The sequence below is a fragment of the Neovison vison genome, chromosome 11 (assembly GCF_020171115.1).
Source record: "Neovison vison isolate M4711 chromosome 11, ASM_NN_V1, whole genome shotgun sequence".
Lineage (NCBI taxonomy): Eukaryota > Metazoa > Chordata > Mammalia > Carnivora > Mustelidae > Neogale > Neogale vison.
The window spans coordinates 2,168,039-2,192,392 of record NC_058101.1 but is presented as its reverse complement, the minus strand read 5'-3'; the positions used below and the strand labels follow the sequence as shown (position 1 = coordinate 2,192,392).

At 43.6% G+C, this 24,354-nt stretch overlaps 1 protein-coding gene across 4 annotated transcripts in view; it reads right to left on the bottom strand.

Annotated features, from left to right (window-relative positions):
• Positions 1-24,354, bottom strand: part of PRKG2 (protein kinase cGMP-dependent 2) — an 86,914-nt gene that overhangs the window by 3,378 nt on the left and 59,182 nt on the right. For all 4 annotated transcript variants that reach the window (XM_044224759.1, XM_044224760.1, XM_044224761.1 and 1 more), the window contains 4 exons: positions 13,623-13,786; positions 10,091-10,213; positions 9,110-9,172; positions 1,352-1,418 (listed from right to left, as the gene is read on the bottom strand). In XM_044224759.1, the coding sequence (XP_044080694.1) occupies positions 1,352-1,418; positions 9,110-9,172; positions 10,091-10,213; positions 13,623-13,786 (417 nt within the window). The remainder of the gene's footprint in view (positions 1-1,351; positions 1,419-9,109; positions 9,173-10,090; positions 10,214-13,622; positions 13,787-24,354) is intronic.

Below are 24,354 nucleotides of genomic sequence, written 5' to 3'. Positions count from 1 at the left end.
AAGTAACATTTCTCTCCTGGTACATAAGTAATTTCTTCTCAAGAAATATTTGTTAAATACTTGCTTTCAAACTTTGCACGGTATTTCTGTCATTTGATATTCCATGTTATAAAAATGTAATTACAACTGAATCCAGAAGAAATATGTGTGTTATCACAGAAATTCCTGTTGTCAGAGGAATTTTAAAATTTAGAAAACTATAATTGAAACCCATTTAAAGAATAATCAAATACTAGCATCCATAAAAATATTTTTATGTAAGATGAAACTCTTTTGGGAAAATGGGATGGAAATACAAAAATATAAATTCAGAGAGAAAAAGGAATTATGTAATTTTACTCTCTGTAGATTTTAAATGGCTAATGGGCATCTGATCTCACCAGTGTTTAGATTACATTAAATATATTGAAAGGAGTAACGTTTTACTTTAAAATGTCAATATTCGAGGCCCCTGGGTGGCTCAGTGGGTTAAGCCTCTGCCTTCGGCTCAGGTCATGATCTCAGGGTCCTGGGATCGAGTCCCGCATCGGGCTCTCTGCTCAGCAGGAAGCCTGCTTCCTCCTCTCTCTGTCTGTCTCTCTGCCTACTTGTGATCTCTGTCTGTCAAATAAATAAATAAAATCTTTTTAAAAATAAATAAATAAAAAATAAAATACAAATATTTACAATGTACTAGAAATCACATCCTTCACCACAATTAAAACATATGATGAAAAATTGAGATGTCAATCTAAAAAATGGTTTTAAAATTCCTTTAAGAGTCTGTAGGGTGCTGACTGAGATCACCGCTGAGTCATTTGTCGCCCCGCCACCCCAAGTTAGCAGATGTTCTGTTTTCTCTCAAGCTGTCCAACCAGCAACAGGGGGTGAGCACCCCGAAAGTGGCCACCCCAAATTGAGACTGCTATAAAATGCACCTGGGATTTCGAAAACAGTACAGAAAAATGAATGTGACATCTCATTAACATTTTATGTTGGTTGTATAACAAAATGACAACTTTTCGATATACTGTAATAATTAAAATTAATTTCACCTTTCAATTCACCTGTGGCTAACTAGAAAATTTCAAATCACAGCACGATTCATATTTTATTTCTAGAGCCCTCCGTGAACCTGAACGGCACGGACTGCCTACAGACAGATTTTCCTGTAATTGGTTCCTGAGAACTGAACTGATCTCCGTCAAATAAGAGATACTGTTTAGTCCCTATAATCACAATTGCTATGATAGTTTCACTTAATTAAAAAAAATTAAAAATCTAAAATGTTGTACATAAAAACACACCCCTATTCTGTTTATGAAAATAAAAAGGAGAAAAAGTTAAAAAAGTAATATAGCGGATACCATACCTCTCTCTGCAAAGGTGATGGAAGGTTCCGTGCTTTCAGGCCCTCCCAATTAAAACCATTCAACCACCTGAGAAGTAAAAACAGTTCAGAAGAATATTACTTGCCTGATAAACGCTACTGAGTCAACTTCTTGGTTAGTCCGTTTTGTGGCCTCTCCCGGACCTCAACACTGCAGGTGCAAACGGTGGGGGAGGGAGGCGGAGAGGGAAAATGCAGAACTGCGCCAGTAGTCTGCTCTCACGTTAAATCCATGCCCCCTAACCTCGAGGGGGTAGTCCATGCTGCCCAGCACTAGGTCTAGATCCCCCGTTGTCCCACTCACTGACACTCTCCCTTAGACTCATATTCATACTTTGTCCTCTCTCCTCAGACTTCCAGAAACTACCCCCATCCTCACTCCCAAATGAAGACCTGACTTATTTCACTGAGAAAACGGAGCTTGCACAATCCTCTACCAGTCTATCCGCCTGCCCGTCCACATCCGTGTGTTCCCTTCTCCGGGAGCAAAGAAGTCTCTGCTTCTAGGGAAGGTCGGCTCAGCTCTACGTACTGGATCCTGTGGACTCCTCTGCTCAAGGGCGTGCTCCTGCCATTCTCCTCTCTCTTGACTCCCCAGTGTCTACCCGCTAGATCCTCCCCTTCAGTATGAAGACATTTTATTTCTTCCAACCATAAAATAACCTCCCTTGACCTGAGCTCCCATCCAGCTTTCACTTTGTGCCTCTCCTCCCACGGGAGAAAAACTCCTTGGAGGTCATCCAGTCACTCTGCTTACCCGTTCCTCTGACCACACTACAGTCAACATCCACTCTCCACTCCCGAGAAGTGCCTCAATTCTCAGTTTTTGTCTTACTTCACCTAGGAGCATCGGCCACGGTTCATTATTCACACTTCCTGAAACACTTTTCTCAGTTGGCTTCCAGACTGAAGCCAATTCTGCCTTCTTGGGTGCTTTCCCTCTATTTCCCACTGCCTTTTCCACAGGAAGCTGGTGTGCTCCAAGGCTCAGTCCTTGGATCTTCTCTTCTCAACTATTCTCACTCCTGGGTCATCTCAACCAGTCTCGTGACTTTAGACAGCATTTATATATCTACTGGTTACTATTTCTATTTCCAGTAAAGACCTCCCCATTGCTTCCCAAGCTAATAGCTACAGCTGTTATTCCTCATCTCCCAAGTGGGTGTCTATCCTGCATCTAGCACATATCTGGCCCACACTGGAGGCCCAAGGCACTGGCCTTGACCCTTCCGTTGCTCAAACCAAGGACCTTGAAGTTATCTTTCTCTCACTCCCTAACTCAGTCCATATTCAAATCTTGTCAATGCTCCCTGCACAATCTGAATTCAGGATCTAAAACATTCTCATCACCTTCACTCTACCAGCATGGGCCAAGCCACTACTATTCCTCCCTTGCATTACTGTAATAACCTCCTAAGGCGTCCTCCTGCTTTTGTCCATGAGAAAGAACCGAGCAGCAAGTGTGAACATTTAAAACACAAGTCAGGTCACATCAAGCCTTTGTTCAAACCCCCCCCCCAGTGCCTTTTGCTCAGTATGAAAGGCAAAGCCTTTACTAGAAACCCTAAGGCCTTGTACATCACCCTTTCCGCCACCACGGCTCCCCAGCTCACCACTGTCCCACTTTCTTTCCTCCCTCCCTCCTCACCATTCCTCCGACGAGCTAGAGGTGCTCTCACATTCATAACTTGCACTCAAAGTTAGATGGCTCTTTCCCCAGATTGTCACCGGGTTTGCTCCCCCAAACCTTCAGGTCTTTTCTCACATGTCATTTTCTTAGTGAGACCTTCTTTGACCATCCAGAGTACTATTTCACCCTCCCCCCTACTTCCTAACCCCTTCCCTGCTCTAGCTTTCTCTTTAGCTCTTACGGCTCTCGGATGTGTCTGCCGTGTTCTGTACTTCGTTATCCTGTTGATTCTGTCTTCCCCACTAGAATGTTAGCTCCATGAGGGCAAGGATCTTCGTCTGTTTCCTTTCCTTCTGTGTCCCTCACATGTGAGCAGGACTCGTCATCAGAGCAGGCTCAATAAATGTCTGCTGAATACCTGAATGACCCTGCAGGAGAACCTCTTACTATCACCTCCTAGAACATCACACTGCCTTAACGGTGATGTTCCTGGTGATCCATACGCAAAAAGCTCCAAGGTAAAAAGGTGTCTTACAATAATCTGTAAGGAGGCTAAGATGATAGTCAGATGAAGTTCCCTTCATTTATTTGCTTCCACATCATTAATCTAAAAGAAATGATCTGGTCTTTCAGACACACGTCAAGCCTGGTGGGCTGGAAATCTAATAGCAGAAGTGGACATAAAAAATGTATTCTGTCTCTCAGGATCTTATAAGGAACACGGAATAGTACGCACTGATATTTTCTACGGGGACACTGAGGTCAAGTCTGCCAGCTAACAAAATTTACAGAAAGTCAGTTCGGTCCCAGGCACTGGAAAGAACAAAATCCTACTTTTAAGATATTCTTATTTTGGCAGGAGATGACGAACAAACAACAAAAACTAGTGAACAAAGTTAATTTCAGACACTAGTGAGGACGAGAAAGACACGCGAGAGTAAAGTGGTGGCTGATGACCGGGATGGGACGGGTGGAGAGTGGCCAGAATGAAGACAGAGGGACGCCATGTGAAGATTGTGAGATACATCACCCTTAAGGCTAGACACAGGTATAGTATATCTCACATATTCTTTATCCTGGGGCCTTACAAATGGAAGGAAGGGATAGAAATGAGCTGAAGTGTGGGGAATGGAGTGGAAACTAGAAAAAAAAAATAATAATAAGGTATCTGAGAACCTGCCAGAGGCCAGTCCATGCAGTCCTTGTAGAACACAGTACGGAATTAGGATTTTACACTTAATGGGAAGCCATTAGAAAGTTCTAAGGAAATGGTGGCATCTAAGCACATTTCCAAAAGATGATTCTGGCTGCGATGTGGAGCATGACCCCAGGGTGCCCTGAGGGGCAGGGTAGCGGCAGAGGTGTGAGGCCGAGCGCCGGGCAATGTGGGCGACCCTCCCACTCCTGTCTGTCAGCCATGCTGAAAATGCTGCCCTTCCATCTTTTCTAATCTCTTCTCACCCCTGGAGTTGGTTTCTGTTCAGTCCTTGACTGATTCCCCGTTCCAGGTCCAAGCTTAGCAAGAGAAAAAGTGCTATAAACAGAGGGAAGGCTCTAGTACATTCCGTTTCAGACGCCATTCTTAACCCAAGGTGCCATTTTGGGAGGAGCTGCTGAAACACTGATCAAAGACAGAAAGTCCGACAGCAGCTCTAGCTGTAAGGCGTCCCCTGTGCTCGCTACAAAACCACAGGCTGCTCTCCTTGATGCACCCGTCGGCTTCTCTGCATAGACTGAACCTTCATTTTTAGGGATTTCTAGGTGCGCAGTCATGTGGATTCTTTTCTTTTGTCGCCAAATACTGCCGCAATTTCTTTTGACATATTTTACAGTGCTCTCTGCCCAGAAGCAACTCCATAAATATTAATAAAAATCATTACTGTTACCCTACTGAATCAAAGAGCTTATACATTTCTTGCTGAGTACTTGTTACAATTTGACTTATGGCAATATTTACTTAACATGAGTGGCCATTCACTTAACACTTGGCCTTTTGACACTAACCACATTTTAAGTAACACAAGTGCCAGCGTGCTTTCCTGTGTAAAAAATATTCACCAAAGAAATATTAGCAGCAATGGCACATAAATTGCTTTTTCATTTTTAGAAGACTGGTAGAAGCTATTCTTGAAGGTAATTTTAGGGTGCCTAGGTGGCTCAAGTGGGTTAAACCTCCGCCTTTGACTCAGGTCATGATCTCAGGGTCTTGGTATCGAGCCCCGCATCGGGCTCTCTGTTCCTCGGGTAGCCTGCTTCCCCCTCCCTCTCGCCTGCCTCTCCACCTACTTGTGATCTCTCTCTCTCTGTGTCAAATAAATAAATAAAATCTTTTAAAAAAGAAAGAAAATGCAGCAGCTAGAAATATTGAAGGTAACATTAAAGCACTTGAAACAAATTATTCCTCTATCTAGCAGGAAAGATTTAATTGCACCCTACAAATATATTATCCCTCTGTTCAGATAGGTGTTGGGATACATGACTGGTTCCTAGTTTATCCATCAGCTGAAAAACAGGGGAGGAGGGAGCTCTGTCTGATTACGTTTAGTTAAAATGATTTAACTCAGAATGTACAAACATAACAATATGCCATGTTAAATTGCATTGTTTTTAAATACAAAGTTAAAATGAATTGTTCTCTGAGAAAAAAAGCATACATTTTACTTTAGAGAAGAGTGGGAAAATCTGATGGCAAATTTCAGAAAGATTTTCTTTTTACTTCCACCAGTATACAGAGCAGAGAAGCTATAAGCCTTGAAGACTTACGGAAGGTTTTAGAGAACTCCTACTTAAAGACAGGGAGAAATCTATTTTTCGGGTCCCTCCCTGCCCACACACCCCCACTCCCCCACCTCAGCTTTATATCTTAAGAAACACTAGGAAAATCAGATGAAATAATGTCTGAGCTCCCTGAGCTTGCTGAAAAGCACTGTGTAAATTTGGTCCATTCTACTTTTGAACTCTACCCCATGTACTGCACTCTGAATCTTCCCTCACTGTTAAGAAGAGTGGGCAACATGGGCAGTAACCTCTTTGACATCAGCCACAGCAACTTCTTTCAAGATATGTCTCCAAAGGCAGAAGAAACAAAAGCGAAAATGAACTTTTGGGACTTCATCAAGATCAAAAGCCTCTGCACAGCTAAGGAAACAGTCAACGAAACAGAGAGGCAACCCACAGAGTAGGTTGTAGTGTTGCAAATGACACAACAGCCAAAGGGCTGATATCCAAGATCTATAAAGAACTCCTCAAACTCAACACCCACTGATAATCACATCAGTGATTAAACTGATAATCACATCAAAAAATGGGCAGAAGACACGAACAGACACTTCTCCAATGAAGACATACAAATGGCTATCAGACACATGAAAAAATTTTCATCACTAGACATCAGGGAGATTCAAATTAAAACCACATTGAGATATCACCTTACACCAGTTAGAATGGCCAAAATTAGCAAGACAGGAAACAACGTGTGTTGGAGAGGATGTGGAGAAAGGGGAACCCTCTTACACTGTTGGTGGGAATGCAAGTTGGTGCAGACACTTTGGAGAACAGTGTGGAGATTCCTCAAGAAATTAAAAATGGAACTTCCCTATGACCCTGCAATTGCACTGCTGGGCATTTACCCCAAAGATACAGATGTCGTGAAAAGAAGGGCCATCTGTACCCCAATGTTTATAGCAGCAATGGCCACGGTCGCCAAACTGTGGAAAGAACCAAGATGCCCTTCAAAGGATGAATGGATAAGGAAGATGTGGTCCATATACACTATGGAGTATTGTGCCTCCATCAGAAAGGATGAATCCCCAACTTTTGTAGCAACATGGACGGGACTGGAAGAGATTATGCTGAGTGAAATAAGTCAAGCAGATCTCTCAATTATCATATGGTTTCACTTATTTGTGGAGCATAACAAATAGCATGGAGGACATGAGGAGATGGAGAGGAGAAGTGGGTTGTGGGAAACTGGAGGGGGAAACAAACTATGAGAGACTGTGGACTCTGAGAAACAAAATGAGGGTTTTGAGGGGGGTGGGGAGTTGGATGAGCCTGGCGGTGGGTATCAAGGAGGCATGGATTGCATGGAGCATTGGGTGTGGTGCATAAACAATTAATTCTGGAACACTGAGGGAAAAAAAAAATAAAATGGAGAGAAAAAAAGAAGAGTGGGCAAATTAATCCCTGCAGGGAAGGAAATTCAAAATTCTTCATTACCATGCTGAGGTGAGAAAATCCTTTAGCATCAATTCACAGTGCACCCAATCACAATTTGACAGCTACATTTAAATGAGCCTCAGGTAAACAAGAAAGAAAAGATAAAACCAGAGAGTGTTAATCCAACCACCCCAGAGCAAAATGTGCAGCTGCTTCCTTAATGAGCAAGAGGAGGAAAACGCATCGGAGAAGGACTTTAGCAGACGGGACACTTGTTTGCTCAGTATCATTGTGAATAGTGTGTTTATGTGTCATTTTTATAAGAAGAAAAGAAATTGTGGTAACAACATGGAAAAAGAGAGATAAATTGGAATCTAAGACAAATAATGAGCTTCACACTAAGGCAAACAGAAATACTCCAAGCATTTCGATGCCTACAAAACGCAGATGCGTCTGTCTCTATCGTCCCTCTCTCCTAACACACCCTCAGGCAAAGCCCAATATGAATTTACAATGTTGAATTCATGGCTTTATTTCAAGGAAGTTCATGAATAGATAGAGCAGGGCTGGCAGCCTGGGGATTTTTTTTTTTTTTTTTTTTGAAGCTGCACCACTATGTGAAGCAAAATGAATAGTGTTTCTATTCAGAAGCTTCTCTCCCTTTATGTCCACACGTTCTGTGTCTCAGATTCTTCTGTAGAAAATATCCAGACAGGAGTGAAATACTGAAAGGTGTTTTCATTTCTGAACATAAATAATTCAGCGTGTTCACGGGTTGTCAAGGATGAAATTCTCCAATTTAGTTTTTCTATTACCAATAGTACTATCAGTCAGTGATCACTTTTGTATATCCTGAGCAAAATTAAAGGACTGCTGGATTCAGCTGGGCATCAGTCATTTTAAGACTCTAAAAGGCTTAGGGGCACCTGGGTGGCTCAGTCCATGAAGTGTCTGCCTCAGCTCAGGTCATGATCTCAAGGTCCCGGGATCCAGCCCCGCATAAGGCTTCTGCTCACCGGGAAGCCTGCTCTGCCTGCTGATCCCTCCCCCTGTTTGTGCTCTTTCTGTCTTTCCTCTATCCATCTCTCCCTGTGCTAAATAAATAAATAGTTAATTAATTAAAAAAGAACATCTGAAAGGCTTGAAGTCCATGTTTTAAACCAAATCAAAGAGGACAATTCACGGAAGTTATCACTGGCTCTAAAGGCCAGCTTTAGAACCTCACAGAACTGCAAAGATGCATGCTAGATTATTGTATAAACCTCAACTTCATTTGAGAGACTTTGTGGAAATCAATGTAATTTACCCCAAACGTAAAATACAACACTAGGCTTCAAAATTGAGAAAGCTAGTCAAAAGAATATTACACTTAAAATAAATACTTATTATTAGCTAGAACTGAAACAGAATACTATTTAACAGTTAATTTCTCTTTAGCATTGACAACGGCAACTTATATTGTACTTTAACGACCAAAAAACATCAAAATTAGAACTTAATTCCTCAAAGAATCCAAGTTGATATTTTAAAACATAATATGGGGTTCCTGGGTGGCTCAGTTGGTTGAGCGTCCAACCCTTGATCTCAGTCAGGTCTTGATCTCAGGGCTGTGAGTCTGAGCCCTGAGTTGAGTTCCACACCCAGTGTGGAACCTACTTAAAAAATACCCATAAAAATAAAAAATAAAAATAGCAAAATATAAAAAGCTAAGTCGCTATAACTTAGAGGTGTGATTTTGTCACTTGTTTTAGAATTTCATCCGTTCTTGATGGAATCTTCAGCATTAGAGAAATCACCTTGAGACTGATTATTGTAACCACACCTAGTAAAAACAAATTAAAAATAACACCAAAAAGGAAAAACTGAATAGCTGTAAAGGGGCCCTTGTGATTTATAAGGTAAGTGTCAAGTACGTTTTTCTATAAATTTCTATTTTTTTCTGGGCTACGTACCTGTGTTTCTTAATGTCATTGATTCCATTCTTCAGATTTCCAAGTCTTTCTGTTGGATTTTGCCTAAAATAAAAATTTTTTGACAGGCAATTCATAATAATTATGCTTCAGTGAATTTTAAATTAAAATTTAACATTTTTTCATTATATATTCATTTATTCAACAATATTCATAGACTTAGAGACTAGTATAGGGAAATGAAAATCACACTGCTCTCTCCAGTGTGTGTGAGTGTATGTACACACACACACACACACACACACACACACCGGTGTTTTAAATGAGCTTTGAAGAAGGACGTTATCTTATCAACTCTGCTGAGCAAAACAGAGAAAGCTTTAGGGAATCATTTACATCTGAGCTGGAATCTTAGAAACATGCAGAGATTTCTGCTGGCAACCCACAACTAGGTTTCATGTTCTAAATTTACTAAATGCTAATGCTTTCTTAAAAAAAAAAGTTCAAATGTGAAAAAAAAAAAAAAGGAAACAGTGACAAAGTAAAGTTTAAACACAAATGCCAAAAGTCTTCCATTCTCTAATATATTATTTTGAAGGGTAAATAGAAATTAGGAGTAATTTAAAATAAGGCCAGAGATGTACTGCTTTTTAAAATGAAGACTGACAGAAGGTAAGTAGTGACACTTTATACCACCATTGGTTTTCTCTCAAAATAACAAGGTTGTAAATTAATTACTCCTTTATTAAACTAATGTTCTTTTTGCCCTAATACACATAAAGATGATTCCCAAAGAGAAGCTGGTAACTGTAGATCTCTTTTAAACTGTAAGTAGGTATTGTGGTTCTGTAACATGAAGTAAACTCAAAACTCCTAATGAAGAAATGATTTTCTTTGAACAGAATTTAGTTGCATAAAAAGTACAAAAAGTAAATGCATGCCAAATTTTAAATGGTGTGGACACAGAAATGAGAAGACGTCACACATTCCCCAAGAACTAGGGGTTTTAATTTTCATTCTCACCTGCAAAGCCTCCGAATCAAATCCTCAGGTCTTCTTGTGATCTTTCTGGGAAAATCCATTTTTTCAATTCCTTTGAGAATCAAATTGTAGGTCATCATCTGGTCAATCCCAGAAAAGGGAGGGCTGAGGAAAGCCAAAACAGGACACTAGGACCAACGTGTCAGACACATTTTCAAGCGACTTTCTTACCTTTCTTTCCCTTCCTCCCTCCTCCGTTCTCAGTAGTCGTTCTATTAAAAAATTTGGATATACACTAGAAAATAGTTGCACTGAAGTCCTATCACCTAGCAAATGACACACATACACATACAAGCGAGCCGTCAGTTGGTGACCATCACCAAGAAGAAAAGTAAAGGAGCAGACGGAGGGACAGAGGGCGGTGTGGTTTTCTCAAAGCCGGAGGAGGGAAAAGCCTCTGTCAAAGCTGACAACTGGGCGGTGACCTCCTTGGAGAGACGCGGGGATGAGCCGCGAAGTCAGCTCCCAGCCAGTACCCAGGCCCTGAGTCGGGGGTGGCGCCGGTGTTCTGGAAAAAGTGAGCAGGTCTGGGCTGCTGGGGGGAAGTAGGGAAGCGGGGAGGGGTAGAAGCAACGAGGGCCAGATCGTGGGATGCTAGAGGTGACACTAAGGGCCTCGGGATGTGCTCTGAGTCGGTGATGGCGTGGGCAGCCGTCAGAGCAAGCGCTTTTTAAAACGTGTCGCAAGTCACCCGTGACGGTGCTAGCGGGGGAGGGAGTCCCGGTGGCCTGAGCGAGGACGCTAGACGGGAAGGCGCGGGACGGGCCCGGCTCCTGGATCTGTTGAGGTGGTAAAGCTGATAGGATTTGTCGGGGGGTGAAGGGGGCTGTAGGAGGAAGAAAGGACTCGAGATGGAAGGGTTTCGACTTCTGGAACGGAGCTACAGCTTTCCCAGAGAAGAAGGCCGGCGTGGGCTGCAGTGGGCCCTGAGGGACGGAGCAGGTTCTGAAGTGTCCAGGTAGGGCTGGGTGTTAAATGTCCACGCGGACGCTGGATGTGTGACTCTGGCATCCAGGAAAGACGTGACAGCTGCAGGTACGATTGTGGGCGTCATCAGACGGGATTTCTGGCAATGGACTTGACGGTTTCAGCCACGGACAGAGCAGAGGGAAAAGAGATCAAGGACCGACGTGGCCCAGAGCGGAGAGGTCAGGAGGACAAGGAGGATCCGCCGTGAAAACAGAGGCGGAGCCATGAGGTGGGAAAGAATGAGAGAAAGGAAGGTCCTGGAAGGCGGCCAAGAGAGGACTGCCGGGGAGCGGGCCGCGGTGAGTCAGAAAGCGCTGGGGGCCGGCCACTGAATTTGGATAACGTTTTAACCCACACATTCTGCTATTAAAAACACTTGATTCTATTGTGTCACTTAACTTTTGAAAATTGAAGATAACTTTCATGAACTACTCGGCTATATCCTGGCCGTGCATGAGACGCTTCGCTACTGAGTTCCCACCCAGGAATAAACTTGAAATAAGGTTGGTACAACAACTTTGCAACAATCTCTTGTCTTGTGTGTAAAGAAAATAAGATACGGGGGGAAATAAGAAAATGAGGTACGAAACAAAAAACACTGCTCTATTTTCCATACATCTATATTTACACTTAGGTTGTGTTGTGTTTTAGTTCTTTTTCTCATTTGCGTATACCTCCTGACTCTCTAGAGTTCAGGGCATTTAAAATCAACTTTTCTCATGCCCTACCCTGAACACCTTTACAAAAACAATTCCTGAACGTCTTGACAGTTCAAAGCCACTTTAACAAACTCTAAGTTATTGGGGATCCCTCCTCCCTATTCCCTCACTTTATTTCCTTATTCCTTGTAGAAACCTATCCCAGCTGATAAAGACTGAGTTGTATATTCCCTAGCAACCTACATGAACCACCATATATTTCTTAGAAATGCAGCTGACAAATTTCGCAGGGATGAAGGAACAAGTTCTTGAAATAGAACTCCTTGTGTCCCAAGACTATAAGCAATTTTCTCTCTGAATGACATTCTGGAAAATTTCCTCTTCTTTCCTTCAAAATCTTAAGCAATGACTATTTGGAAATGAATACAGATAATATAAAATGCTCTCTCATATCTGTTTGCTCAATGCATGTGGACAAGGAGGTCCAATATAGCCACACGAAATCTCACATTAAAAATTTGTAGTGTAGGGACATCTGGGTGGCTCAGTGGGTTAAGCCTCTGCCTTCAGCTCAGGTCATGATCCCAGGATCCTGGGGGCATCGGGCTCTCTGCTCGGTGGAGAGCCTGCTTCCCCCTCTCTCTCTGCCTGCCGCTCTGCCTACTTGTGATCTCTCCCTCTGTCAAATAAATAAGTAAAATCTAAAAAAATAAAAAAAGAAAAGAAATTTGTAGTATAAAAGTTCAAGATTTTATGAAATTCTAAGTATGTGTTGAGACTTGAAGCCCACCGAAGGGCTGGTTACAGTATTTGGTATGCCAGTCCATGTACAAATCCTCTGAAAATCCGAGAATATCTGCTTATAAGGGTTTGTAAGGATGATCAAATCAGCTGATGAGAAACGGAGGAGAAAACTGAACTGTATCCCATGGGGGAGTCCACACATTCTATTAAAAACACACATGGTAAGGCATAAACATACAGTGGCAAGCGGGTCATATTTAGAGTTAGAGGATCCGGGATCAAATCCCTGATCTTAAGCAGGTAGCTCTCTGTCCTGACTGTCTAATCCATAACACTGAAGTCATAAAATAATAAAAATTCCTCTTTAACTTCCACATAGACTCGTGAAAATGAAACTAGAGAATACGCATGTGAGAGCTTTATAATGTGTAAAGCACTTCACCGTCCGAGATAAGATCACATAGGGCCTGTGCATGTGTGTGTGCATGTGTGGGTGTAAATGCTTGAGCACATGTGTGTATGCGTGCACCCATGTTGAATATTGGGGTCCCGGATTCATTAATACAGCCCTTTAATCCCTCCAGGAGCGACAGTTAATCTGGACTGCTAAGCCTCCTGCCGTGTCTGGTCTGGGCTCATTAGCACCTCTGGAAAGCAGCTGAGAAGGAGATTAAAATTTAGATCCAGCAATGTTCCTTTTCTTAGCTTTTCTGGTTAATGATTTATTGGGAAGATGGAAGAACAGGGCTAAATTTAGTTTCATTGTTTAATGGATTTAATTGAAACAAGATTACAATTTTCTCGATTACCAAAAATATATACCAGAGGAAATAAAAACAGCCTCAATTCCTCTCCTAATTCTCACAACAGAATTACCAAGCCTTCACACAGTTAACAGGTCATCTATAGCAACAGGCCCTAACATTTTAGGCAAACCAGGGTAATTCTGTCCATCCTTCCTGTACATTCCCACGTTTTCTCCATGTTACAAACCAGCAAGCATGTTGTATGCAGAATAGACAAAGGGGAAAAGGCATCACACGTAATCAAAAACATTCTAAAATGTTAAACCCTTAAATTATATATATTTTTTATCATCAGTAAATTATTTTGGCACTTCTGTGAACTTGAAGGTGACTTACTTGCCCGTTAGGAGCTCGTACACTAGAATCCCCAGAGACCAAAAATCCACACTGAAGTCATGTCCTTTGTTGAGAATGACTTCAGGAGCTACATACTCTGGAGTTCCGCAGAATGTCCATGTCTTCTGTCCAGATCCTATTTTCTTAGCAAATCCAAAGTCAACCTGGAAAAGGATGTCAAAGACATTTTCAGAGACTATAAACTCATGTTCTTCTTTACGTCTCCCTCTAACTTCTCCTACCTGCTGTCTACACCTCCGCCCTCCCCTTCACACACATACACACACACACCACGTCTCCCTCTAACTTCTCCTACCTGCTGTCTACACCTCCGTCCTCCCCTTCACACACATACACACACACACCACGTCTCCCTCTAACTTCTCCTACCTGCTGTCTACACCTCCGCCCTCCCCTTCACACACATACACACACACACCACTGACCCTCTCATTTATTCTTTTGCAGGACCAGGTACAAATCTAGTTATACTGGAGCAAGTTCCATGTACACACTTCTATGCCCATGACCCCTAAAAGACGAGAGGAACGGCTAGCAGGTATAGGCCGTTACAACATGCGTAAAGCTCAGAGCAAGCAGACAACTTTCTGATCAATGGTGGCACTCATCAGGGAGAGGAGAGAAAGGGGATACGGTCGACCCTGGTGCACTTTAGGCTCCGTCATAAGAGAAAATCAAGAGCAAATCTGAGAGTCTGGGAAAGAGACCATTGTTGAGAAAAAGGGATTCTTAAAAGTCGGATCCATCTTTAAAAACCACGATGCACCATGTCTGCACCCTTGACATTCTGGCTTTCCAAAGAGAAAGCCAGAATCACCTCTTCTCAACTTGGGCCAGACCGTGGACACTTGGAGTCCTGAGAGACGGTGGACACTTGGAGTCCTTCTCAGGCAAGTCAGTGGTGAATAGCCCCCACGTGAACTTACTTGTCCTGAAAAGACCGTCAGCCTCCCCCACCGGCCGGGCTCTGTGCTAGGCTTCTAGAGACAGAGCTGCCTGGGAGGAAAGCCAGAGTGCGGGGAATACGTACACCCGCGATTAATGCTGCTTCCAGTGACACATGATGGAGTGGAAGACGACGCAGGGGGCCAGAAAACATACCCTTCTGGAACATGCGGGAGAAGACCACGGCGGAGGATGTCATTAGGAGGTGATACCTGAGCTCGGCCCTGACTCAGGATGAGGAACTCTCCCGGGGTACTGAATCAGCGCTACCCTCCCCCGTCTCTGCAGAGTAGGTCCCTCCACTTCTCTGAGACTCTATTCAATGAACCAGCCTCGTGTGCAGAGTAGAAATGGGCAAGAAGTCCGGGGCGACAGGAAGACCCGCTCACTGGGTGGCGGCCGTGTGCGCGCCTGACATCCGGCCGCAAGACAGACATTGGGATTCTGTCCGCGGACGCTGTTCGGCTGGTACTTTGCATCTCCAGTACATGCAGGAATTCTCATAGGACCCCCCTCACCTTTCCGGGGTAAACACACACAAATTATACCTAAGCCTCAACGTGCACGTGTTAACGGTTTCATTAAGCACCGGGACTATCGCAATAAAATGGCAATAATATTGAGTAAAAACACAACAAATAAGGCTAACATCAAAATGGGCCCTCATCTGAAAGAGTATGTCAATGAACTATAAAATCCAGCCCTCCTTTATTTATTCAAACACGAATATTTAAAGTCTTTGTGTTACCTTAAATAAATCTCTTAGAAATTTAGCATTTCAGTAATACCTTTTAGTATTTATCATGTAACAGCAAGGATTTCCTTATTAGAAAAAGGAAATTTAAACAGCCTAATTTGAAGTGGGATTTTACTCATTTTCTTCTATCTATACAGAATGACTCATAAAGATTTTATCTAAGGGATGGCTGGGGACACTATGAAATTAAAATTTTGTAACCAGCTGAGATTAGCTTATCTACTTATTCCTCAGAGAAGGAACCAATATGAAAATCCTAGCTAATTTTATAAAGACTGAAATTTAAGAGACAAGAAAGCAATGTTTATAATTGTGTTTGTGTGTGCACCTATGGAGATATTACAGTTTGTTGTTTTATAATGGCCTTCCAATACAAGTTTTTCATAACATTTAAGTTTTCCTTTCAAAAATGACTGTATGTTCATTAGATGTTTAAGAGTTTTTCTAGCTCTGAAAATGGTCCATTTTAATTTGAATAGCTGGTTTTACTTTTGTAGTATTTGATACTGATGCACAGAGATGTCTGTAATTATATTAAGATTTTAAGATTTATGGGAACTTACCACTTTTCCTTGATCTTATCAACTTTAGTCTAACATCTGGTTAGACTGGTTAGGAGATCAACACTCAGACCGACTTAAAGTCACATGCTTCATCGAGAAGGCCTCAGATCTTCTGATGTCAAGTTCTGTGTATTTCCTATAACCATTCCCACTACCTCCGTCTTGGACCACCATGGATTCCACCGCAAAGCTCAAGTCTTTTTAAACCTCTCTCTCTCTGCGGGCAACGGAGATGTAAGTTCCTTCCTTCCTTCCTTCACTCGCTAAGTATCTACAGAAGACCCGTATGTACCAAGCACCAGGGTACAGACAGAGCCCCAGGCCTCTCAGAGACGGCGTCTGAGAGAAAGAGGAGAACAAGCATGAAAATAGAAGATCGTATATAGTAATGCCAGATAGTGACCGATGTTATGAAGAGACATGGCAGAGTGAGGGATGGAGATCAATAGGAATTTTACTTTAAATAGGGTGGCCAGGAAAAGGCTCTCTGAGGAGGGAGCATTTGAGAAGATTTCAGCAGGAATCTGCCTGATATGAGAAAAGGCTCATAAAAATCTGAGCAAGAATGATTCTGACCGAGAAAGAGCAGCACAAACCCCTTGCCTTCGGGAACGTGCGTGGTAAGTTCAAGGATCGGCAGGAAGGCCAGTGTGGCTGGGCCACTGCGTGTGTGGGGAAGACAGATGGGAAGTGAGGGCAGAGCTTGCACCGGTCTGGTAAACCCCAGAAAGAGCTGCAGAGATTTTTTTTGGTCTAAGAAGCCACTAGAGGATTGAGAGTTTATACATGTCCTGACTGGTTTTAAAGGATCCTTCTAGAAGGCAAGAAAACAGACCCACACTTTTTTTTTTTTTAATTCTACTCACAAAACGGATCTTTCAAGAATATCCAGAGAAGCTATACACAGGCTTTCTCTTGCCTCTATCAAATTTCCATTATGAAAGTCGGCTTACATGATGCTGAGAGCTTAAAAACATTAAATCTCGAAAGATCTTAATGAACTAGAAGGTTTTAAGATGCTTCTCAATCTGCAGTGGTGGCTGCATCATTCAGAAATAGAAAAATTAGCATGTAGCTTGCTGGAGCCTGTGTCCGGTCAGTATTAGCTTTTCCCCAGCAGTTTCTCTCCAGGCCAGGAGATTTGTCAGCTATTGGTTCTCTTGGTCACATAAAAAATGGATACAAAATGACCAGTCTAATTAAGCCAAATGATTCATGGGGACATAACTTTCCAAAAAATATTTATATGGGATTTTCAGGGCACCTACTTTACCCAAGTCTAGACAAGGGTACAATGGAATGTGTATCCCATGTGCAGCAACCAGAGACGGTTTCACGTCCTTGCGATGTTGAAGTCCGTCCACCCACACAGGCAGCGGCGACGGCTTCCAGGGGCGGGAGCGGAGCGAGGGAGGCTAAGGCGTGCGTCTTTCAGGGCCACAACCCACTCTGCATGGGGGAGTGGTGACTCACCCCGAATTCTCAGTGCGTTTACTAGAAAGGGAGCAGGCTGAAGGGGAGCTCAGACCCAAAAATCTCTGCAGGCTCATCTCCTAGGCCACCTCCTCTTTGAAGCCTTCCTTGAATTTACAGAACCAGTTCCTTTCTCCTCCGAGGTGCTTTAACACTGTTTCTCCTCCACAGTTACGTCCTTGGGGCAAAATCCTGCAGGCATGTGTGACAACTCCAGCTCCTTGAGGAGACGCCGCAGAACATCCTACTCACTTTGTAACCCCGACAGCGTCTGTGACACAGCAGATGTTCAACCCCTGTCTGGTGAAAAAATCTGAATGAAGCGATAACAGTTCACACCAGTTTCGATAAGATGTGTAAATGCACATGTACATGAATAGGTGCGAACTTCACACAGCTCGGGGAGCAAGGGACGGTTATCCCCATGTTCAAGAGCAGAAAATGAAACTCTCGGAAGGCCGTGGATGCTTGAGGTGAGGCTCGAACCAGGCTCCGAAGGGAACCTTCCCGTTAAACATAAATTGAGAAGGAAGTAGAAGATTTCTAAGAGGAAAGCAGCAACATATATTCAGCACATTGGTGGGAAAAGCTTAATCGCTACTTAATAAGTACAACTAATAAGGGTCTGGCAGAAAGGATTAGTGGGAGCTGATAATTTCATTGGTCAAGTGAGAAAAAGCTTGAAGCATGTAACATGACCTACATGCAGGTTATAAAGCCTGAGCAGAAAAGCAGGACCCCATAGCCACCACCAGGTTAACGAGCAGTCGGTGCAGAAGCCCTGTGTGTTCCTTCCCCGGCGTCCTACTGCCCACTGCAAAGAGGTCACCGCCACCCTGACGTTGGTGTTCGTTGGGTACTCGCATTCCTTTCTAATTTCACCACACGTTTCAGATCCTTAAGTAAAATAAGTTCTTATTTTTTAAAAACTTTAGATACATCTTACATCTATTCTTGGGCAAACTGCCTAATGTCGTTTAAAATTACCTTTGTGAATCTAATTGATATTGGAGCACATTTTTTTCATTGCTGTATCATACAGCACCGAATTAACATGCAATGGTTTTCTGGTCCGTTCTGCTGTTGATGGACATTCGCCTTGTATCTGAGACTGTGCTACCACACAAATGCTTCTATTAATATTGTTTTCCACGTTACCTAGCAGAGGTCCATGTAAGATGGTAGAATTACAAGATCAAAGATGTGATGTCTTCGATTTTACCACACGTCATCAAATTACTTTCATTAGGGATCATACTGCCCTACCGCCCAGCCCTCCCTTCCCCAGCAACAATGCAGAGTTCCGGTTGGTGGCCCTACGTCCTCGCGATCCTCTAGGGAGAGCAACTTTCGTTTTTGACATTGGTCAGTATTAAATCACTGCGGTTTTAATTTGCATTCCCTCCGCATGAGTCATTAGTTTAAAGGACAGCATTATAATTCTGGTATGTACGAGAAGTCCCTCCCGCCCTCCTCTTGTTTGCTTTCAGAAATGTCTTGGCTATTCTTGGCCCTCGGTTAGTCTACACAAACGTTAGAATCGGTTTGCCAAACTTCATGAAAAGCTTCGATGGAATTCCACCGAAGTGTATCTAATCGGTATGTGATTTTGGAGACTATTCATATCTTTGTGATGTTGAGTCTTGCTATTTTGAAACCTCGTACATCTTTCTGATTTAGGGTTATGCTAGAGCTACTGTTGAACAAACATATCTCAGGAAGTATAAATGCTTAAGTCCCACATTAATTTACTTCTCAACATGAATTTTCTTGAGCAGTAGGGGGATCTCTAAGCAGTAGGTCAGGGACACAGGATCCTTCCATTTTCTTTTCTTAAAGATTTATTTCAGAGATTGAGAGAGAGAGAGGAGGAGAAAGTGCATGAGTAGGGGAGGGGAAGAGGAAGAATGAGAACTAGAGATGAATCCCAAGCAGAGCGAGCTGGAAGTTGCCCCTCTGACCTTTGATTCATTCTTATATGCAAAGCAAAGTTCTAAGTCTGGCAGTAAACACCGTAGCACGGTTTCTGCCCTCATGGGGCTATTAACATCGAGGGGAAGATAGGTCATAAAGAAGCAGGCAACAATATCAACTTTTAATGTGTCCTACATTGTATTTTCTTATATAATACTCACTTACAGGGTTAAGTTCCTCTATGACCACGTGAGAAGATTACTCACGTGAGGTCACAGCACAGCCATACAGAACATTTATTGATGAGCGATGAGCTAAGAGCATGACCGTATAGAATGTTTATTGATCTCTTGGATTGCTACCAACTTTTCTGCTGAGCAAACCCAAGATGCGAAACTACAACACGAATTCTGCTCAGGCTGAGAACAAGACAGATTTTTCTTTAAACTCCTTACTGTCCTATACCTTATTATTGTCCTTGATGCATTCGTGATAACCAAGAGAAAGACTTTGAATCATTATTGCCGACATCAGCTTTTCTTGGCCTTGAAAGTGGAGAAAGAATCAGGAAATTATTGGATGGGCAGATGAGAGATGGCAATGTGAAGTTCTTTTAGTAATGTCTGCTAACGCTGTTCGCCTCTCGGTGTTTTTACTGATAGAGACAGCTTGGACCAGTGAGGACTCACCTGGGAACAGATCTGGCCGGCCGTCTCAACTGTAAACTGGGGAAGAAGAGTAGAATGAGGTCTTCACTGCACACTACAAAGTCCTCCTCTGTATTATCACAGAAAGGCACAGCTTCACAGCCTCTAGAGGGACGCCAAAACCCAGACTCTTCTCTAACTTGGGTCTTTTCCCCAAGCTTTCACCGGCCGCGCTTGGCTGGTAAACAAACAAACAAACAAACAAACACTGTTCCTTTCTTTCTGTCCTTAGATATCTGATCCCTCACAGATCCTCCAAGAAGTGATGTAGGAAGATGAAGAATAGCATTTAATCCGAACTGGGGAAGGAGGCCAAGTTCAGCCTTACACGGAGCCTTTCATCCTTGAGGACTGAACGCCCGAGGCTGGACAGCCCGGAGCGGTCACCCAGGTGTGCATTCTCGCTGGGCCGCCACAGGCGCCTCCGCTGCCCCCATCCTTACGCAACCCCCTCGGGGACTGTGGCGGGCGCGGCTCGGCCAGGCCGGCCGGCGGCCCAACTCCGGTTTCTCGTGTTTGCTGAAGCTTGCTTCACGGCCCTAATGGATGATCACATTTCGTTAATTTGTGTCCTTCACCTCCTGGGAACGATACTCTATAAGCTCATTAGATCAAGGGTATGAATCGTGTTGGGCACATCTCCGGAGCTGTCGAGCTTCTATTCGGAACGCGCCGTCGGTTTCCGAGAGCGGACTGTTAAAATCCCCTATCGTGGCTCATTTCTCCTTATTACTTCTTTCGAATTCTGCTTATTTTTGAAACGTTTTAGTAGGTAACTAAAAGATGGGGATTTTTATATCATCTCGGCAAAATGAATCTTTCGCCCTCAAAGGATAATCCTTCTTGACATCCGGCAACCCCCTCTTCCCTCATGATGAAAAAAAACCGCGTTTCAACCGGTTGACGATTTCCAGGCGTATTTTCTTCAGTCCTTTCTGCTCCAGCTTCCTGCAGCCTCGGGCCTCAGGTCGTCTCTTACGAACACCGCGCAGCCGGCTTCGTTTTCTCACCCTGCTGGACAGTCCTCGGCTGTGATCTGCGTCTACGCGCGGCCCAGGCCTCTGCTCCCGGGGCCTGCTCTCTCGCTCCGGCTCCTGGGTGTTCTCTTTCCCTCTTGCTGCCTCCTTTGACGAGGACCAGCATTTTCTCCCCCTTTAATTCCGGTTGTACCGACTCCGGTTTTCGTGCTGTTGCTCAGCGTCTCCTGGTTGTCGCTGCCCGACGGCCGGGCGCGCGTCCGTCCTCTCCTCCGTCGGGCGAACACACCCAACCTGTTGCCCATCTTCCTGAGGTGGCGCCTCGGATCCGTCACCAGGGGCCACTTTTCAACTCCCTTCAGCACATGCCCCCTGTCAGCCCTTCATCCTGGTGTGAAAACGCCCTTATTTCCACTCTGTTGGAGGACAGTTTCCCTGGATGTTCAATTCAACTTTCGTCGTTATTTTCTGTCAGAGTTTTAAAACGACTCCTCCGCTGCATTCTGGAGTCTCTGGTTGCTCTTGTGATGTCAACCGAAAGCCTAAGTTTTCCTCCTTTCCACCTAAACTGTCTTTTGTCCTTGATAGCTTTTAATACTCTGTTTTTGTTGTCCCCTCCCACAATACATCTCCCAGTAAAGCGGGGCTGGCCCTATAGGACCAGCGGGACATAGTGGAAACGCTGAGATGCGACCCTGTGAGCAGGTCTGGCGCAGCGCTGTAGCGTCTTCTCGGATGACGCCTTCTGAGGGAAGCCAGCTGTCAAGACACGACAACGTTCGACCTCTGAAGAGGCCACGGTGCCCCCAGATAACGCCAGCATCAACTTCCCAGCCTTACGAGTAAGGGTGGACTTTGGATGTGGATGCCCTGGTCCGACCCCAGATAAGCCCGAGCCGACATCGGACCGAAAATTCATGGGACACCTCGGGTCAGAACGGCCCGGCTGGACCACTCCCCAAATTCTGACCCACAGAAACTGCGAGAGATGAGAAATGATTCTTGTGGTTCTAGATGTTACATTTCAGAGTGATTTGTTACCGAAAGGTAGGAGCCACAGCAAATACAGTTTGTCCCAGATGGGATTTGTTTGGGTTCCTTTACCTGATGGTTGCTGTTTCTTGTAACTCCCCCCAAATTTTCAGCCACTGTTTCTTTAAATACTGCTTTCCCCTGATTTTCTATTATTATTTTTATCTTGGACTCCAATGTATAATTTTAAGAACTTCTTACTCTGTTCTCTTATTTTTTCACCTTTGTGTGTCTCTATGTGACGTTCTGTGTAAATTAATCGTCTGGTGAACTGATTTTACTCGCGACTCCTCTGACATCGAGCCCGTTACACTTTTCAGATTGATGTGTCATTTATACCCAAGGATACGCACCGATTCTGGCAAACAGTTCACTGAGTTTTGGCGCAGATTATATACGGGACCAAATTACCACAGAGTCAAGACGGAGACCCACTCACCCCCTCAGCAAGTCCCCTGGTGCCCCTTCCTGGTTGCTCTCCCACACGCAGCCACTGTTTTGACTTCTACTGTGGCTTCTAGAAGGGCGACAAACGTGATCATGCAGCAGACACTCTCGTCTCTGGCTGCCTCCGCTTGACACAGGCTTCAGAGTCCACGCACACTTGCGCGTAGCGGTCCAGGCCTGTCTGCCGCGGAGCAGCCACCCGTTGCTGACCTAGTGCTGCCGCGCTCAGACATTGGATGCTGATGGATATTTTGGCTGTTTCTGATTCGGGGGCTTTTAGCAATAAAGCTGTGGTGAACATTCTTGTTTGTTTGTTTGTTTAAGATTTTTGTTTGACAGGGAGCGAGCAAGAGAGCAGAGGAGGCAGCAGAGGAGGCAGAGGAGGCAGCAGAGGCAGAGAGAGAAGCAGGCTCCCCACTGAGCCGGGAGCCCGATGCGGGACTCGATCCCAGGACCTTGGGATCATGACCCGAGCCGAAGGCAGACGCTTAACTGACTGAGCCACCCAGGCGTCCCTGTAATGAACATTCTTGCCCAAGATTTTGGAAGACATGATTTCAGTTTTCCTAAACAAATTCTAAGGAGTGAAGTTCCTCCCTGGAAGTTGAATTATTCATCACAGGTTAGCCGTATGCTTGGCTCAATATAAAACAGACAGACTCTTCTTTAAACAGATTTCTTTCTCCCCTAGGAATTTAGGAGAAAGTCCTCACCAACCCTGGGGATTGCCAGTCTTTTGAATTGTTGTCATTTCAGTGGCTATAAAATGGTTCCCGTTTATGGTTTTACTCTGCCTTTCCTTGATGATGTCTGGTAGGACTTAATAATCATTCCTATGCCTTCTTTTGGGGAGTGATTTTTTCAAGACCTTTGACCATTTTTTTTAAATTGGGTTTTCTTTTTATTGAACTGTAGGAGTTATTTATGTATTTCCCAATACAGTCAAGTCTTTTGTCACAGAAATGTGTATTGCAAATATTTTCTCCCAGTCTGTGGCGTGACAACTCATTTCCCTAAAGTATTTTAATTACCAGAAGTTTTTAATTTTGATGAAGTCCAATTATTATGGACTGCATGTTTGTGTCTCCCCAAAATTGGTAAGTTGAAACCCTAAACCCTGATGTGATGGGATACGGAGGTAGGTCCTTTAGGAGGTAAACCAAGCCATGAGGTCAAGCCCTCATAATGTGATTAGGGACTCTTAGAAGAAGAAAGCTCCCTCCAGACTCTGCGTGTGTGTGTGTGTGTGTGTGTGTCTTTCTCTCGCGCATGAAGGAATGAGAAGGCAGCTCTCTGCCAACCCAGCAGTGGGCCCTGACCACACAGGTACCAGATCCGCCAGCACCTTGATCTTGGACTTCCTCGGCTTTAAAATTGTGAGAAATAAGTGTTTATTGTTTAAGTCACCCAGTCTATGATATTTTTATTATAGTAACTGATTTTTTTATAATTAACACAATTAATACAAATTAATACTCTTTGTATTCTAAGAAATCACTACCTACCCCATGTTGTGAAAATATTTCCATATTACGTTCCTGAATTAATTTTTCTATCTTGTGTGAGGTGGGAGCAGGTTCATTTTTCCCACATATGCAGGCCCAGCTGTTTCAGCATCGTCTATTGGGAAGACTGGCTTTTCGCTTTTTGCTAAAAATCAGTTGATTCTATCTCTGGACTTTATTCCATTAGATGAAGCTATTTTTCTACTCTGTGTTGTGACACTGCCTAGATTACTATAGTTTACAGTGTCAGATATTGTAAATTCCTCAATTCTGTTTTTCATTTTTCAAAGTGGTTATTAACTTTTCTAAACCGTGTTTCTGTGTAAATCTTAGAGTAAATGTCTCAGTTTCTAAAAATGTACCTGCTCTAATTTATATTATAATGACCTTA